This window comes from Anthonomus grandis, chromosome 6 (genome assembly GCF_022605725.1).
Source record: "Anthonomus grandis grandis chromosome 6, icAntGran1.3, whole genome shotgun sequence".
Classification (NCBI taxonomy): Eukaryota; Metazoa; Arthropoda; class Insecta; order Coleoptera; family Curculionidae; genus Anthonomus; species Anthonomus grandis.
The window spans coordinates 29,905,957-29,923,201 of record NC_065551.1 but is presented as its reverse complement, the minus strand read 5'-3'; the positions used below and the strand labels follow the sequence as shown (position 1 = coordinate 29,923,201).

The window sequence follows — 17,245 nt, the reverse complement described above, 5'->3', positions numbered from 1 at the left end:
AACATCGATAAACATTACCCAGCACTACTTTCTTGGCGATTTTCTGATTTCTTAACTGGTCAGACCTGTCAGATGTCAGATATCAATTTTGAAATTTAAAAGTTTTATTCTTATATCAAATTTGTTTTTGTTTTTAAATATCGTCTTAGATGGTACATATGTAAATAGTAATTTCCCGGTAAAAGTTAGTCTTGTTCTAATTGTGAAGTTTCTAAATTAATCTAGAAGGTTCATTCATTTAAATGATATGAATCTTACAGACCAAGCAAATAGCACTAATTCAAGAACATTGCAAGCTGTAAATGAGGTTCTACAATCTGCGAAACTCTCAAGAGAAGATGTACTTTCCACATCCCAAACTGTTTTCTTTACAAATGAAAAAATAGATGACAACTCCTTTCGACTTTTAGAATTAAACAACGAAATACTCAAAAGCATTGAGAATGGCGAGAAGTTATGCATAAAAGGCTGTGATGATGACGACTTGGTTATATGTTCTGAAAAAGTGACCTTTCAAGTTACTAGTGCAGAGACTTCAAACAGTTTGCTACTAGTAAAACCACTAAAATTTTTTGAGGATCTTAAAGACAGTTCTTCAGAACAGGTAGAAAAGATAAAAGTGTATAAAATTTTTAATGAGTGCCTTGAAGCTAATGTGAGTAAACTTTGCCTTAAAAGGCTTTATGAAATTCTCTCAAAAACTGTATATCGAGGGCCAGAATATGAAAGCGAGATTGACCAAAACCAGTTGTTTACATTAGATGAGTTGAAGAACTGCATTCAAGCTTCAGATGCCGAACTAATAGATGCTATACAGTCAATGGATATTTTTGAAATCAATGGGTTTTTAAGAGAACTGGATTTTGAATACCATTTCAGGGTTTTATCCTATATGTTAAAACTAATAGATGAAAATTCATGGGCCCTTGACACCATTGATTATAATGAAACCTGTGAGTCATTAGAGGAAATTATACCTAAAGAAATTATAAAATGTATATTTGAAAAGTATACCACAGAAACAAGGATAATAGATGGTATGCAGATGTACCAATACAAGGAGGAGCGGGTCTGTAAATTCTTCGCTCGTGTTATTTTAAAAACTGCAGAGAAATTTAATTTGGATGAGTTCTTACAAGCATGGAAGGAATCTGTACCTGAAGGAATGGTTCCTAAAGAAGAAATGCTTTATGGGATAGCCATTATAGACAGAAACTCAAAACCAAAAGTCATATGGTCCTTTGAAGAGTCCTCACTACCAGATAATATTAATGAGAGATTTAAAGTTCTTTTTAAAGCCAAGGACAAATGGACTGTTCCTGAAATAGCTCCATATATTAAACCTTTGGCGACTGCTAAATTGGATGTCAATGCTTTGTTGGCAAAACATGCAAGGGCCTCCCTATCTGACATGAAGGATACCACAGGGAATAAAATTAAATATTATTCAGACAGGCATTCAAGATAAAATTTAGGTTGTTTTCATATTTGTCTATTTATACATGAATAATTGAGATGTCTGTCAGAATTGTCATAAACTTGGGTCAATACATGAGTATAAAATGTTCAATTAACAAAGTAAAGTATAATATTGCACATGTACTAAAGTTTTTATGAAATGTAAATCTAATCATAACAAATTTGGAAGAGCAGTTAGTGGTAAGATTAATACTTTTTTAATTAAAAACAAACTTTTAAATGCTATAAATCCTTAAATGTCCAAAACTTACAAGAAGAAACAAGTGCAAGTTAATTTTGAACTTTCCATATCTTGCTTATAAATTATTATTTACTGATCCAAGTTTAAATATTTTTGACAAAATTATTTTTTCTTTAGCCTTCTGAGTCTGTATGATTACATACTGAATATCCTGCAGAATTGTATATTAATTAAATTAAGCATAATTCTACTAAGGTCAAAAAATATATATTTAATTCTTAACCTATTTGCATTTTTTACCCCCTAATTGAAATTCAATTATATCAATTTAAAATGGCTTTATTGTAAAAGAGTCGACACTCTAATTTACAAAGCTGTAAAAAAATGAAAATTGTACTTGTATATCTAAAAATGAATGTAAAATTATTGAATAATATAATACTTTACACTCAGGCAACAAAGTAAATTAGAATCAAAATACTTAGTAAACTTTGTCCTTAAAATTAGAGTATAAAAAAATTGCAACCTGTAGTAATTCAATTTATCAAGAGAATTGAATGCCTAATTCCCTATAAATAGCAATTCCAATTTTTTACTTAGAGGTTTTAGGAATTGGTATGGTAGTCGCAAATTATTAATTCTTTAATATACTTTTTTATGCATGTCAATGTGTAAGTACTAAAACATACATAAGTACCTATTAAAAATCGATTTTAAGCTAGCAGTCCTAAAATATGTTAAGATCATATGACAAATGATATCCAATGAATAAGAACCATTCACAAAAATCTCAACCAATTTCATATTGCCTACTGAAAGACTATTAAAAAAATGTAAACTAAAACCACCGATCTGTAGTCCAAAGACCCTACAAAAGGTCCTAAGTTTAAATGGCAGAGTAAAATGCGTAAGATACGCAACTAGTTTACCTTTAGATCTTCAGCTGGAACATCCAAATTTAACACTCCTTGTCACCTTCTTACCTCATAGATGATCCTTCCATTGAAAAACTCCTAAGAACTTCACAATGGTTATGTCATAATCCTTTTGTTCGTCGTTTATAATAACGATTAATAAATAATATAATGACAAAAAAAGTCTCTCAAAGCCCAATAGGTAAATTATTAGTTAGTCGTACATAATATTTTCAACAATTTTCGCGCAAAGTCTAATTTAGTAGATCAAAGGTATATTAAGTGAAATTTCACCAAGATACTTAATAAATCTTTATTCATAAAATCTAAAACATCAATAACAACAACGACTAAAACAAGTACAACTTACTGGCTAAATACTCTTGAAAAAAATATTTTTTCCCTCTTTAAATAATTTAACTTTTTCTTTTTTGTCGTCTCAAACGCGGTCTTAATGTGTATATCGTTTGGATGTATTTTATATGCAATTTTCAAATCTTTAAGAGCTTCATCGTACTCTTTTAGACCTAGTTTAGCCCTCGCCCGTCTGTAATATGCTTTGCCGTTACACGGGTTTTCCTTTATAATCTAAAAAAATCATACGGTTCAAAAACTTCGTAAAAAAGAGATTCCTCTATACTCACTTCATTGCAGAACTCTAGAGCCTCTTTATTTCTGTTTATTTTAAGTTTGACTGCCGTCAAATTTAGTAACGCCGCATTTCGAATATCCGAAAAGTCAGTTCCGCGTTTGTTATTCGTTTTTTCTAAATACCAAGCGATATATCTGAAAAATGCAAGCTTTAAAAAAGCTTTAAATATTTGTTTTTTTAATTAGTACCTCAATACTTTTTTGTACTTTCTCTCGGCGTCTAAATACTTTCCCTCGTAAAAATATGTATTCCCCGACTCATTAATATTATTTATGACTTCATTTACGACTTCTTTATTTAAAGTTCCTTCCCAGTCATTGGGCCATGGGGGGTATACATCTGCAGACCCATCATTTTCTTCATAATTCCAAGGCTCATTCGGTTTTAGAACACCGCAATCGGTTATTAAAATTTCCTGTAAAATATTTAGTTCAATATAAATGTTATAAACAAGCAAATATTTCACTGACCTCTTGTGGAATATCATTTACTCTAGGAATTTCAGACATATCCTTAATAATATCGAGCCCTTTCACTACTTTTCCAAATATGACGTTTTCGTCGTCCAGATGGGGACAGGGCACTGTAGTGATATAGAACTGAGACGAATTCTTGTTTAAACCATTATTAGATGTTCCTACCATGCCCTCTTCTGTGTGCTACAATAACATTTTATCTTTAACAATTGACTAATTATGTTATAATTGAGGTGTTTATTTCCAAAAGGCGTTTCTTTCAATAAATTTTAGGCAAATACGTAAAAATCTGTTACAAGTAAAACTAAACAATTCTCCAGTAAAGGTATGTTTTTTAAAAAATTTGATTAAACGCGTAATTCGTCCTCTAGAATCCTCCTTTAATTTCCATTAAAATCGACATTTTAAAAAAAACTTATGGTATATTTTTTTAAATTAAATTAAAATCGTTAATTTTTCTTTTTTATGTGAGTTTGAGATTGTTTAAGAAATAAACCACAAAGTTTTACACCGTTAATGTTGAAATGATAACTCATATTCAAGGTTTTTTTTTGTTTTAAAAATGGACAACCCAATATTCCTGAAAAAATACCTTTAGCTCATGATTTTCACTGGGAAAGTACTGTCCATATATACTCTCACCTCCTGTTCCATTTCCATAAATAATGTCGCCACCTTGTACCATACATTGTGGGATAACTGAAAACATCAAACAAATAAAACTACAATTGGAAATTTAAATATATTTCAATATAAACTAATTAGGCCTGATAGTTTCTTTTCCTGGGAGTATTGAATAAGATCTTAGATTATTTGTGTTTCTTAGATTACCTAGATTCTTTTTAAAAATTGTCATTCACAGGCTATTTATATCATCTTATGACTTATGTAATTTTAAGGGAAGACTCCTTGTAACTTAATTAAAAAAGTTCATATAAACATATGTCCGGAGATGTTTTCCAGATACAGGGTGTTAATCTTTTTTTGTTAAATCGATTTTTTATTAATATCTAAAAAACAACGTTTAGCGAATTTGGTAAATGTTTTGCAGTTTGGTAATATAAAGTATTCTTTGGCTTATTTCTAAGTCGCCTAATTTTTGCAAAAAATATTAAAAAGGTACTTGAGTTTTAAATATCATCAAATTTTTATTAAATCAAATGTTCGAAATGAGAACCACGACTGTCAATACAAGCATGCAATGTTCTTCTCATCGATTGTCAGGTTGGAATGTAGCGATTAGAAGAATCTACAAATCTGTTTCTTAAATCATTCTCACCACTGGCACCGCATAAACAAGCGATTTCAGATATTCCCAAAAGAAATAGTCCAGAGGATTCAGGTCTGGGGATCGTGCTGGCCATAGCTGAGGTCTCCCCCGACCAATCCATTGCTGACGAAAAGTATTATGTTAAGATATTTCCGATAATTCCGTCGTGCATAAACCACATTGTATTTCTTGTTGCTGGTGGTACTTCTTCTAACAGATCTGGCCATGTTTCTTCTAGAAATTGTGTGTAAGTATCAGCACACGAGGAGGGAGAAAATGCGGTCCGATAACCAAAAATTCCTGCCCAAAAATTGTCGTTGTTCCAAAAATGATTTTTGTGGCTTCCCATGAAAAACTTGCCTTATTTGTAAATAAAATTCTAGACGTAGAGTTCTTCTGCGCATTTTTATGAAGAAACCACTGACAAAACTCTAATCGTGCAGGAACATTTCTTGGCAAGATTGCTTAAACCAGTCAGATACGTGCTGAGATATGGTTTTTACTTATTTTTTCTAAATTTTTAATTGTTTTACTAAAGAAAATTTTAACACTCTGTATCTCAACAACAAAGCGTCTCCGGACATATGTTTAAATGAATTTTTTACTTAAAGAATTACAATGAATCACCCCTTAAAATTAAAGTCATCACTTATGTTACACCCCATATAAGGAGATGTTGAAGTTAAGGCAGCTCTTAAAAAAATTACTCCAAGGAGGATGGTCTATTTCAATCTTCCTTAAACGAGTTATAAATGAATATCATATTAAATATTAAGATATAAAATATTACACGATCAACATCAGACAGTGTATGAAGCCAAAGAACACAGATAGGATGAGTTTCAAGGCCAAAATATGGAACGACCTAAAAAAAATAAATATCCCATGACAAAAAGTCAAATCATTTGTCAATTTGAAACATTAAACGATAAATCAAACATCACAAAATTCTAGTAAAATGTGCAACTGCAACGATTCTCAGTTTAGCAAACTGCGTGAAAACTGGTCCCGTTACCTAAAGTGTCCCACAACACCTTGCCAGTGCTGTCAGTTTCCTAAGAATAAAATGAAAGGTAAATTTGGAGTAGCTTATGTAATAGAGACTCCCAATCGAAAGTGCAAACCGTGTGGTTGGGAAATCGAATTCACCGACACCCCGTCCACAATAGAGAACAATTGCAAAAAGATCATGAATTGGATAACTTGCCCACCCTTAGGTGAATGCAACAACGCAAACACCACAGTCTGTTGCTGTTCACCGCCAGAACAAAGTGTTTTATGCACACTTAATAAATCCTGTTGCAAATCCAATAATAAGACAGGGTGCTCTAAAACCGCTCGTTGTGATTGCTGTTGTGAACAATTTAAACCAAAAGGGTGTTGCTGTACAAATAAAAATCCTAAATGTTGCTGTTCCAAAGGCACAAGTAAACCTTGTTGTTCAAAGCCGAGAAACGAGAGTCCGTGCTGTAATCCCCGCTGCTGTAAAAAACCGAAAACCAAATGCTGCAGGTGCTGCCCGCTACCGCCGAGCGAACAAATTTGTCCCTCATGCTGCCCTGCGCCCAACGACGGATGCTGTTGTAATCCACAGCCCCAGTATTATCAAAACGAATCGGATTCTGATGACTGCTGTTGCAATCAAAACGATTATAATAAAAAGCCGGATTGTGGTTGCAATTGCAATTGCTCGGCATGTAAATGCAATGGGAAAAAAACGAGTTCAAAAAGGAAGGATCGTGATCATGACTCTAAACATAATAGCAGACCGAAAGAACAATCTTCGAAACATTCGAAGAGTACAGAAGAATCGTCTAATAAGCCGTCAAAAAACTTCAATAGCCTCGAATCTAACAGAGTGAAATTGAAGGCGAACCCTAGATCGCCCTATACAATCAGTATGGATTATTTACCGAAGAAGGGTCCTGATAAAGACGATGAGGAAGTAATAGTTCTAAAAACTCCACCTTTAAGTGAGAAAGAGCATGAAGATATTGATAAACCGCAGGAGTTTACTGGTAAATATCTTGAATAGTAGTATGTTGTTATTACATCTTTGATTATCAGTTGTATTTACATCTTTGATTATCAGAGAAAAACTTACAACTGATACAATTTTTTAGCTGTTTTTTTTCTTTTTTTTAAAGTGAAATTACTATTTTTAGAAGGTTTGGTAAAAAACGATGCAATAGAAGACGATAACTCAGATATCACAGAAGAAAAATTGACAGAATCTACCCTAGTTCCAAAAGAATCAGGTCGTGAATCTGGAGATGCAACTTTTGAAGAGAAGCAGAAATCAAATGGAAATACCGCAACCAACGAAGCGGAAAATCCTAAATTAACTCCTCCTTTAAAGCCAGTACGAAAACTTAGAGGTGCAGCTTTGTTAAGGAAAATAAAAGAAGAACATCGGAAAGAAATGGATGCGATTCATGCCGCATCACTAATTAATCACGAATCAGTCCCTGTTACCGGTTAGTGCCATAGAATGATTTTTTTTTAAAATAATCAGAACCTTTTTTTAGGAGAAGAGTCAAGAGTCTCTGATGATAGAACTGAGAGTACCATAAGAACAATCGAACCTAGTGAAGATATCCCAGGAGTAAAACGAAGATTAAAAAAAGGTTTAGGGAAGAAGCTTCTGGAACGCATACATCAAAAACATCGGGAGGAATTAGAGGCGATTCATCACGAGGAACCTCACGATAAACCGACAGAAAATTTAAAGGAGTATTTCTTAAATAAAGAAGATGATATAAAGCCAGTACAATCTGAAATGATAAATCCTTGAAAGGACGCAACCTACATCCAGTTCACAGCATACCTATCAATATCAAATTAATTTGTTTAAATAGTTTGGAAAATACCATAATGTTATTTCTAGAAGAAGGCAGTATGAGGTTGATTTTCTTTATCAAAACACTAAAAACTCATCATCAAGTCAAAAGTTTTAATCAATGTTAAAGGTCAATTTTGGTAAAAAAAGTGTTGTTTGATTTTGTAACATGTATCGAATTGACAATGTTTAATAAACTATTACTGATAAATTCTGTCTATAGTGTGATGCTGATTTTAGTTTAATAATGTGCATCCAAATAAAGGATGATGGTTTTATTGACGTACACAAACTACTAGGAATTCAAATTAATCATGAAATTATATACTGTAAATAATTACATATTGAAGAATCCTCGGAGCAAATAAAATACGTTTCCATATACATTATTTCAGGAATTGACACAGATAGGAGTTGCTGCAAAGATACATAGACAGAAAATATATGCTTACACTAAGCAAAGACAACAGAAAATGATAAATTGATTGTTCACCCAGATTAAACTAAATAGTTATCTATTTTGGTGCATTTAAAAACCGTTATATATCATATCAAATCCAGTAGATTATGACTTAAAAGTTTAATACTACAGGTGGAAATAGAAGACAATTTTTAAGAAAAAAAATCTTATAGTTCTTCAAATTGCTTAAATATCTTAAGCATTCATTAACTTTATTATACCTCTGTGAATCCTAGTTCCTTTATAATGGAGTCGCTTTCCCTGATGTCCAATTCCATTTTCTCCAGTACATAAGCCTCTAAAGTTTTCAGCAGTCTTGGGAACTATGTCTTTATACAGTTTTATCACCACTCGTCCAGCTATGACATAAAATATAATGGAAAAAGTTATGCAATAACTTAAACTTCTTTTAAAATGTACATTACTATTTTTTATATTAAACTACCTAAAAACTTATACCACAGCATTTGAATGAAAACTAATAAAGCCCCCTTTTCTTTATGGAAAAGTTCTTCATCAATTTATTGATAATGAAGTAAACAAATGCATGTAACATGAGGCTGAAGCTTGATTCTCATTCACATATTTCTGTTTTCTTTTTTTACTTTTTCCTATTTAATATAGGAATGCAAAGAGGTTAATTTAGTTAAGAAATTATATAACATAATGAATGTGTTGCACAAATACAGTTCATTTTTAAAGTATGTGTTACCAAAAATCAGTATCAAAAAAGTGGGAAGACTTCGAAATGGCCCTAAACACGAGCAATTGCCAGCAAGAATTTTGCTATCTTATATGTAAGTATAGATAGAAAATATACTCAATATGACTAATACTTGAAATATTCAACAATTATATGCTTATGCAACAATTCATTATTGAACTTTTTGGATTTTTATTCCATTAAAGGTACACATAAAATCAAATCATCCAATTATGCTTCCCTGTGGAATACAGTCCCTTTGGGGTAACAATATATAGAATTTTGAGTTTTAATTTATGCATTATGATTTCTAATAAATCAACACCTCACAAAGATCTTTTCAAAGTTTGTGATGGAAACTTTGTGATTGTGAGGAAGGTATGATTTGCTATTGGAATTAGAGAAATGTAAATAATTTTATACACAATTAAATATACATTATAATTAAAAAAAAATTACAATAGTATGGCTGTAGCTTGAAGAAATTGATTAAAATAAGTATTTAAGTTGATTGATACATCTATATACATTAAGTGAATTCTATATGTAATATAGATTTATATTACAGATCCTGGTAAAAATATCTAATGAAAGATAATATCTACCCCAAATAATATTTAATTAGTGCAATTATAGTATTAATAACATGCACTCTATTTTTTTAATAATAATAAGGAATTATTGACACATTTTATGATAATTTGAGATGCTTGTAATGTTTTGTCATAATGTTAATGTTTTTTCAAAATTTAATATCAATGTATTTGTAAAATTTGACTTAGATCATAGAATAATCCATAGAAAGTAAAGTTCTTGATTTCCTTTTCTGTTTAAACAATTAGGTTGCACACCAACTTATTTAAAATAACAATAGTGTGGTTAAATGTAAAATATGTTAAGCATTATTTATTTTTATTAAAAGCTCTTGTCTGTGTTAAAATATATACAAATTTAAATATCTCTTGACTCTCTCTCTGAGACTTTTATGACATAATTTGAAGTTTCTTTCAGATTTGTTTTCTTCATTTTGAAGAAAGTCGGGGAAAGTAGCGAACTGGCTTTTATTATGCAGGGAACTTTTTTTAATTAAATTTTCAATTAATACTTTATATGATAGAGTAATATTCGTTTACCTTTGACCTTATTAAAAGCAAAATCTAAAAATACATAACACTCCTTATTACAATCCATACTTTCTGAATGAAAGGGCTGCTTTTTACCCTTAAATTCGTTTTTACCCTTATACTGTTTGTTCAACGTTTTACGCGACTATATACAATGTATTTAAATTTTCACTTTTCATATACATTTAGTATTTTATATAGCTAACAATAAATTGAATATAAATTGGTATACAAAATCTCTACTTTGCCATTTGTATGGAGATAACAACATATATAAAAAAAGAAAACAAATCTGACATCTATCACCTCATTTCTTCTTTTTTATGAATTTTCTTGGTTGGTCTTTGCTCCGTGATCTATTGACAGGTAAAAATTGACATTTGTATATGAACAAATTTGGCGCGAAAAAGAATAACCTAAAAGCAACTAAGCTTAATTTTCTGCCTTTAAAATATTATTATTTCATAATTTAAACTTAAATAAATAAATAAACTATAAAGCTTCATATACATAAAAAAAATTATTAGGTCTGCTAAATCAACGCGGACTACCGATCTTACCATCTACCTAAAAATGTCTGAGTAAGTGCAAACTTAAGACCAATGCTGTTGCCTGTGAGGGCAGTTTTTAAATTAATTTAAAAAAGATTATTATTTACTAACCAATTTTCATATTTTGCTTGCACAGATAAATAATTAATGAGTTTTACATGATTTTAGCACTAAAAACAAGGAAATTGAGTCAGTCCATGTGAATGGCGCCGGTGAGAAGAAAAGACAGAAAACTATAGAACATGAAGAGTATCAATACCTAAAACATATAAAGCACATTCTAGATGATGGATTTAAAACTTTAGATAGGACTGGTGTGGGTACTTACTCAATTTTTGGAGCCCAGATGAGATATTCTTTACGAGACAATGTTTTCCCCCTCCTTACAACAAAAAGAGTATTCTGGAGAGCAGTTGTTGAAGAGCTTCTCTGGTTTATTAGAGGGAGCACTAACGCCTTTGAATTGCGAGACAAAAATGTCCATATTTGGGATGCAAATAGTACCCGGCAATTTTTAGATTCTGTGGGGTTAAAGGACAGGGAAGAGGGAGATTTGGGGCCAATTTATGGTTTTCAGTGGAGACATTTCGGTGCTGAATACAAAGGGATGCATGCTGACTATAAAAACAAAGGGATTGACCAACTGGCTCATGTTATTAAGACAATAAAAACCAAGCCTTCTGATAGGCGCATAATTATGTGTGCTTGGAATCCAGTAGATATCCCTGAAATGGCTTTACCCCCATGTCATTGTCTTGTACAGTTTTATGTTGCAAACGGTGAATTATCTTGTCAACTATATCAGAGGTCGGCCGATATGGGTTTGGGTGTTCCATTTAACATTGCGAGTTATGCCTTGTTGACTTGTATGATTGCACACATTACAGATTTAAAGGTGAGTAAACTATACACATATATATAAGTTTTATATATTTTTTAAAGTAAACTACTTGGTTATTTTTATTCCTTTGGAATGATCATTTTCCAGGATATCTGGCTTACTTATTTTAAATATTTTTAGAGCTTTGGAACACTGTTTTTAAGTAGTAATTTTTATTGGTAAACTGGATCAGTAGATCCCGTGTAGAAATTCTTCATTTAGTTTTTAGTTCATTGAGTTGAAATAAGAAAAGAGAGATTTATGTTCAACTTCTGACAATAGCATTTTTTTCTGAATGTTTTTATAGTTGGCCAGATGGATGGATCATGAAGTTCCTTAAAATATTATACAAAATATTGATTCTTGTTTTTGTTCCTAGAATCTGGAGGTATAAGCAATAAACAAATTCTAATTCTATTAATTAATACAAATCTTTATATATAAATGTATAATGTCATTGTAGAAGAAATAACTTACAAATATTCAAACTCACAATATATACTATATAGAATTATATAATATTATTTATAAACTACTAAATATTATAAACTATATAGAGTAGGTTAGGTGAGAGAAAAAAAATTGGGATACTAAAGAGTACCATACCTCCCTACTTTGTAGATTTAAATAAATTTATACTGATGCTCAATGTTGATGACAGTCAAATGTGTTCTACATTTCAAAGATCTCTGATTTCACCTACTAAATTAACTACTACCACTACTACACTAAACTACCTCATACATGAGTAGATTTATGGTACTTATATGTAGTGTCTATAGTAGAGGAGATGTAGTGGTGCCTTCTAAAGGGTTTAAAAGACTTAAAAACAATTATAACTACTATAAATACAAACTAAAAACCTCATTCCAATATTTACTATATACTCTGTTACTGAGTTTCATTGAATTTTTCTTAATTCTACTAAACATATTAAAGAATGGAAATATTTAAAAGAACTTCAGAAAATTTAATCACATTCAATTTCCTTTTTTTTTCTATATCAATATTCAGATGTATCGAATAAGTTTAATTCACACCATTGGGAAAGTCCTTCCAGCAGTGCCAGGCTAACAGCAGAGAGCAGTGTCAATTGTGCAACAATTCAAAAACATGTCTAACACCCTTGAATTGATGTTACTAATTGTAACCTTCAACCTTCTGTTGCTAAAAAAAAGAACCAATGAATTAGCCTCAATATATATTATACAAAAAATACTTATTGATCTGTTGTTCATTGTAGATTCCCTTAATTATATTTAGACATATTTATTGTGGTTAAAACTGACTAACGTTTACATGATTTTCTAAGAGAAATTCAATAAAACTTATTAAAAAAACGTAGAAAAAATATCTTTAATAAGTCTTTTAAATCCTTGATAATCCAATAAGTATAGAATTTGTATATCGTTTTTCTAATCTACTTATTTATGCCGTTTAAAGGAGGGAAGGGCGGTATAATAATACCTCTTTTACTTTCCTGGACTCATCCGTCCTTTATTTGATTTTCTCCTTGATCTCTTATCATTTATTATATGAATCATGTGCGAAAAATCGTGCGCAAACTCCCAAGACTAGAAATTGAAATAAATCTCAATATAAAATCAAATGATTTCAATTATTATCAGCTTATATCAAATAATTTCCGTTTTAAATGTAAATTTTACAAGAGGTATAAACGTTAGGCAAATATTAGCTTTATGTAAAGGTTTCAATTCAATCTGAAAAAATGGAGGGTGTTGGACCAAAGTCTACTGCATCAACAATTTTTCTCATTATATATTGATTTCTTGCATAAATTTTTTAGCAATTATGTTTGACCTGCAAATTTGTTGCATTCTGTATAATATTGCTCTATTTGTATATATCATCCGTTGAATTTCAATTATATTTAAGTAAAAAACTAAAGGGCATTTTTATATAATAACACATAATAACACATTTTATATAATAACACATACATTGTGTTACAGCCTGGAGAGTTTATACATACCCTTGGAGATAGCCATGTTTATCTCAACCATGTCGATGCATTAAAAGAGCAAATTGCCAGGGAACCCAGACCATTTCCAAAACTGAATATAAAAAGAAAAGTCGAAGATATCGAAGATTTTACGTTTGATGACTTCGAGATCACTGGATATGACCCACACCCCAAGTTAAGTATGCCAATGGCTGTTTAATCCTAACTTCTAATATGGTCATTCAAAATAATATTAAAGCGCCCAGTATTAATTTTAAGTAATACTATATTTATTTTTTAAAATCAATTATTGAAATATATATCATATTTTACTTTAGAGAGTGTTTATTTTTTATTGGTTTTCCTTGGAATTGCAATAATCAACTGTTGATGAACCCAAAGGATACTCAAAAATAAAGAAAATAATTGCTTAGTGATTATTTATTAGCTACTTTTTGGAACATTTATATCATATTTATTAGTACTAATTACTTATAATCCTTATAATCTGCACTAAATAAATCACCTTTTTTTCCTAAAATTGTTTTTCACCTGATGTAGATATATATTAAACTAATCTATTTTTGTATTTGATATCCTTAAAATGATGCAAATATATGAGTATAATGCCTTGAATATCTGAAAATAAAAAAATATTCAAAATTCAATTTTAAAAACAAGATCAATTAAAACAATACATTTTTCAGTCGAGAAAGTAGAAACACTTGGAATGATTCCAGTTCTGGGATTGATCAATTAGCAACAGTGTTTACCTCAAAATAAAAGTAATGTAATAATCAGTCAGCATATTACTTGCAGAAGTAAAGCAGTAAAGTATGGATGAAGGAAAAATTCCAGAAAAAAAGTGAATTGTTGAGCCAATTTAAAAAAGAGACCAGTATTCTTGATTGTTTATTAGCAAAATTATAGCATTAGGGAGGGTAAAAGTTGCCTTGTTTAAATAATACAAAGGAACATTGGTAATACATGCATTTTACATCAAGACAAAAAACTTACAAACTCATTTCATCAAGAGACTGCTGAAGTGTTATATTTGTTTGGTTATGCGGATCAAATTACTGCGGAACTCACATTTAAGGATCCATATTAACAATTGCTTAAATGTGGGACTTTGCAAGATGTCAAGCCTTGTAAAGTAAAAAATCTTTTAATAAACATATTTTTTTTACTTTTAAGATTTAGTATAGAACCTGCCTAAAAATAAAATGTTCACATTTTGGAAAATGGTTTCTACTTTTCTCTGTGGGGTTTTCTAAGAGAAATTCAAAACTAATTACAATATACGTTGTTTTTGCTAGTATTCTAAAAGGTTCAAAAACATTCAAATATTATTAAAGACGCATTGATAGAAGCTTCATTGTTAGATATAACTATATGCTTGACTACACCTAAATATCCACTTTAAAATTTTATTTGGACAGACCTTTATAAATTTACCTGAAACAGCGACGTAACTTTCACATCCGCAATGGGTCCAATCGTCATTACTAGGGGCTTTTGTGCCCTTATGCAAATCATTTGCATTGTTTTAATTACTCTGAAAGAGTAAGAATCCCAGTTACCTTTAAAAATACTTGACGCAATGTTCTCGCTCTAAAACCAAGAAAGAAAAATAATTTTGCCTAATTTTAGTTCGGAATAATTACCTCAATTGAAATATTATGGGCAGCACTGTAGATTAGGAATAAATGTGTACTCAGGGTTGTGAAATAAGTAAATACTGGAATTACTTTTAGAAAAGGTAGCTGAAAAACCATATACGTATTTATTTTTTTAAATATATACCATGAAGATTCTTACTTTAAACAGTTGATACACTACAAGGGATAGTTGAAATGATGATATTATAAAATTGAATAAAGTGTAAATTCTTATAGCTTGGTTCAGATCTTTCACAAACCTATAAATTAATAAAAAGGCATTTTACATTAATAGCTGCTGATCAAATTTTAAACATATTGAATATACTAACTTTATGATATCAAGATGTTCAAGTATAATGAGTTTAAGCAAAACCATTTGGGATTGCTCGGCCGTTTCTAATTTATATTCTCGCTGACTCTTTTCAGAATACTTCGTAAAATTTGTAAAAATATGCTGAATAATTTTGAGTCTTAATTTAATAAAAGATAAAATGCTTAAATGAAACGCTCCTCCATGCACTATATAGGCATAACCGTATCTAAAAATATAATTTAATAAAAGTTCAAACTTTTTAAGCTCCATTAATAAATACTTACAAACAACCAAAAAATTGTATTAAGTATGCCGCCCAATAATATCTATCAGGGTCAAATGGAAACCAGGTGAAGACAATAAAGTGGTGCTTGATAATCCCAGTTTTATTATTGTAATCCAATGGAATTACAATATTGCTCACTAAAGGTACGATAAAGTATAGACTTATTCCGGTAGTTCCCATAATTGTGTATAATAAAACGAGGCTTTTATTATCCTGAGCATCCTGTCTATAGATCTTTATAAAATCTGAGTCTTGACTTTGGAGAATCTGGTTTTCCTTAATTTTTATTTGACGAATAAGGCATTTGAATGTTTTGGATTTGAATATAAGAATCTAAAAGCCACTTTATTATTTTTAATTATTGAATAGTGCATTGCAATTTTACATTTGATAAGAAGGGTGCAAGATTTAGTAAATTAGTGAATGCAGCCTATGGTTTGCGAGGTTTGAAATTGGGATTGAACTTGGACGGAATTTATGCCATGGATTATTGTGAATAAAAACCGTTTGTTTGACTTTTTGCGGTTATTAAGGACAAAATTTTGGTTTCGCAATATTACTTAACTTTACACAATGGAAGACTTAAGGTTGATGGTTGCTCTTACAACTATGAAAGCATCAAGAAATAGGGTTATGACACAAGGTTTGATAGCAAATGTAACAAATAAAAAATATTAATAAATATGAAAGATTTAAGTCCTGTTAAAATGTACTTAGTAGTTAATTTATAAAATATATAAAGATATTTAAACGCAACAACAAATATCAAATACTAAATTAAATCCACAAGTTGCATCAAAGATTAGCAAACATCCTGAAGAAATTAAATTTAAAAATTTGGCTCAAAAAATAATCTCGACCTCGATTAAAATACAATTACATATTATGATTAATTAAAAAGTTATTATCTTTCAAGGATCATTTATCATCGTAGAATAAACAGGAAAACCGCTAAGTGTCTGACATATTTTTTGACTGTGTGATTTACCTTATAAGCACAACTAACATACTCTATAACAATACCCATACTAGAAGCAGTTGCAATATAATCATCCGACCAAGTTAAAATAGCTAACGCAAATCCGCTAGTATTGAATAAAAGAAAGTAAATTAACGATAACCAGAAGTAAGATTCGTAAAGCAGTTCTTTTATGTCGCCTGTTTTATAGGGCCATATACCCAAAAGAAACATGAATTTTTGGTTAAAGCCAATAAGCTGAATTTTTTGGTATCCTAAAATATATTAAATTATCAATAAGATCCTAAATATAGATTTTTGTGAATAAACTTCTTACCTCCATTGGATAAGTCTGTTGTTGGCATTACTAGACGTTTTGGGAGTATGTTTGACGTAAATGATAATTATCCCAAATTTGAAACTTATATAAGTCTTTTGTAAATAATTACTGGTATGAATAATTAACAAACTAATCCTCTATAGTATTATATTAAATATCTAAATGAAAGGAAAGTATCGGCTCCTTGTAATT

At 30.3% G+C, this 17,245-nt stretch overlaps 5 protein-coding genes across 6 annotated transcripts; 3 read left to right on the top strand and 2 right to left on the bottom strand.

Annotated features, from left to right (window-relative positions):
• Positions 1-73: 73 nt before the first annotated feature.
• On the top strand, positions 74-1,607 carry LOC126737364 (sister chromatid cohesion protein DCC1). Its single transcript, XM_050442231.1, has one exon. It carries the CDS (start codon positions 248-250, stop codon positions 1,466-1,468), a length of 1,221 nt encoding a protein of 406 aa, XP_050298188.1. The 5' UTR covers positions 74-247; the 3' UTR covers positions 1,469-1,607.
• A 1,266-nt stretch (positions 1,608-2,873) lies between these two features.
• LOC126736994 (peptidyl-prolyl cis-trans isomerase D) lies at positions 2,874-10,380 on the bottom strand. The gene is made up of 7 exons (XM_050441653.1): positions 10,108-10,380; positions 8,493-8,630; positions 4,295-4,401; positions 3,697-3,885; positions 3,415-3,641; positions 3,219-3,360; positions 2,874-3,162 (listed from the first exon to the last, which is right to left on the bottom strand). Exons 1-7 carry the CDS (start codon positions 10,163-10,165, stop codon positions 2,941-2,943), a joined length of 1,083 nt encoding a protein of 360 aa, XP_050297610.1. The 5' UTR covers positions 10,166-10,380; the 3' UTR covers positions 2,874-2,940.
• LOC126736991 (uncharacterized) lies at positions 5,862-8,022 on the top strand. Its single transcript, XM_050441648.1, has 3 exons — positions 5,862-6,990; positions 7,138-7,449; positions 7,501-8,022. Exons 1-3 carry the CDS (start codon positions 5,931-5,933, stop codon positions 7,764-7,766), a joined length of 1,638 nt encoding a protein of 545 aa, XP_050297605.1. The 5' UTR covers positions 5,862-5,930; the 3' UTR covers positions 7,767-8,022.
• A 113-nt stretch (positions 10,381-10,493) lies between the features above and the next one.
• On the top strand, positions 10,494-13,829 carry LOC126736996 (thymidylate synthase). The gene is made up of 3 exons (XM_050441656.1): positions 10,494-10,679; positions 10,818-11,544; positions 13,503-13,829. Exons 1-3 carry the CDS (start codon positions 10,672-10,674, stop codon positions 13,710-13,712), a joined length of 945 nt encoding a protein of 314 aa, XP_050297613.1. The 5' UTR covers positions 10,494-10,671; the 3' UTR covers positions 13,713-13,829.
• Positions 13,830-13,936: 107 nt separating this feature from the next.
• Positions 13,937-17,193, bottom strand: LOC126736992 (uncharacterized). Of its 2 annotated transcripts, none has more exons than XM_050441649.1 (8): positions 17,051-17,193; positions 16,744-16,988; positions 15,754-16,088; positions 15,486-15,695; positions 15,314-15,413; positions 15,160-15,258; positions 14,951-15,106; positions 13,937-14,131 (listed from the first exon to the last, which is right to left on the bottom strand). In XM_050441649.1, the coding sequence occupies exons 1-8, from the start codon at positions 17,076-17,078 to the stop codon at positions 14,066-14,068; spliced, it is 1,239 nt and encodes a 412-aa protein (XP_050297606.1). In that variant the 5' UTR covers positions 17,079-17,193; the 3' UTR covers positions 13,937-14,065. The 2 variants fall into 2 exon arrangements, 1 of the variants encoding a protein (XP_050297606.1); XR_007660843.1 differs by having other exon boundaries at positions 14,033-14,131; positions 14,191-15,106.
• Positions 17,194-17,245: the final 52 nt, after the last annotated feature.

Bases quoted from the DNA above. Each gene is read 5' to 3' on its own strand.
- LOC126736992 (XM_050441649.1), bottom strand. From the start codon at position 17,078: ATGCCAACAACAGACTTATCCAATGGAG. The intron at 16,089-16,743 runs GTAAATCACACA...AGTGGCTTTTAG, and splicing joins ATGTTAGTTGTGCTTATAAG to ATTCTTATATTCAAATCCAA. The intron at 15,107-15,159 runs GTAATTATTCCG...TCTTGGTTTTAG, and splicing joins CCCATAATATTTCAATTGAG to AGCGAGAACATTGCGTCAAG.
- LOC126736994 (XM_050441653.1), bottom strand. From the start codon at position 10,165: ATGGATTGTAATAAGGAGTGTTATGTATTTTTAGATTTTGCTTTTAAT. The intron at 3,886-4,294 runs GTATTTTTTCAG...ATGTTATTGTAG, and splicing joins GTGAAAATCATGAGCTAAAG to CACACAGAAGAGGGCATGGT. The intron at 3,642-3,696 runs GTCAGTGAAATA...AATATTTTACAG, and splicing joins TAAATGATATTCCACAAGAG to GAAATTTTAATAACCGATTG.
- LOC126736991 (XM_050441648.1), top strand. From the start codon at position 5,931: ATGTGCAACTGCAACGATTCTCAGTTTAGCAAACTGCGTGAAAACTGG. The intron at 6,991-7,137 runs GTAAATATCTTG...TACTATTTTTAG, and splicing joins TAAACCGCAGGAGTTTACTG to AAGGTTTGGTAAAAAACGAT. The intron at 7,450-7,500 runs GTTAGTGCCATA...ACCTTTTTTTAG, and splicing joins CGAATCAGTCCCTGTTACCG to GAGAAGAGTCAAGAGTCTCT.
- LOC126736996 (XM_050441656.1), top strand. The intron at 11,545-13,502 runs GTGAGTAAACTA...ATTGTGTTACAG, and splicing joins CACACATTACAGATTTAAAG to CCTGGAGAGTTTATACATAC.
- LOC126737364 (XM_050442231.1), top strand. From the start codon at position 248: ATGAATCTTACAGACCAAGCAAATAGCACTAATTCAAGAACATTGCAA.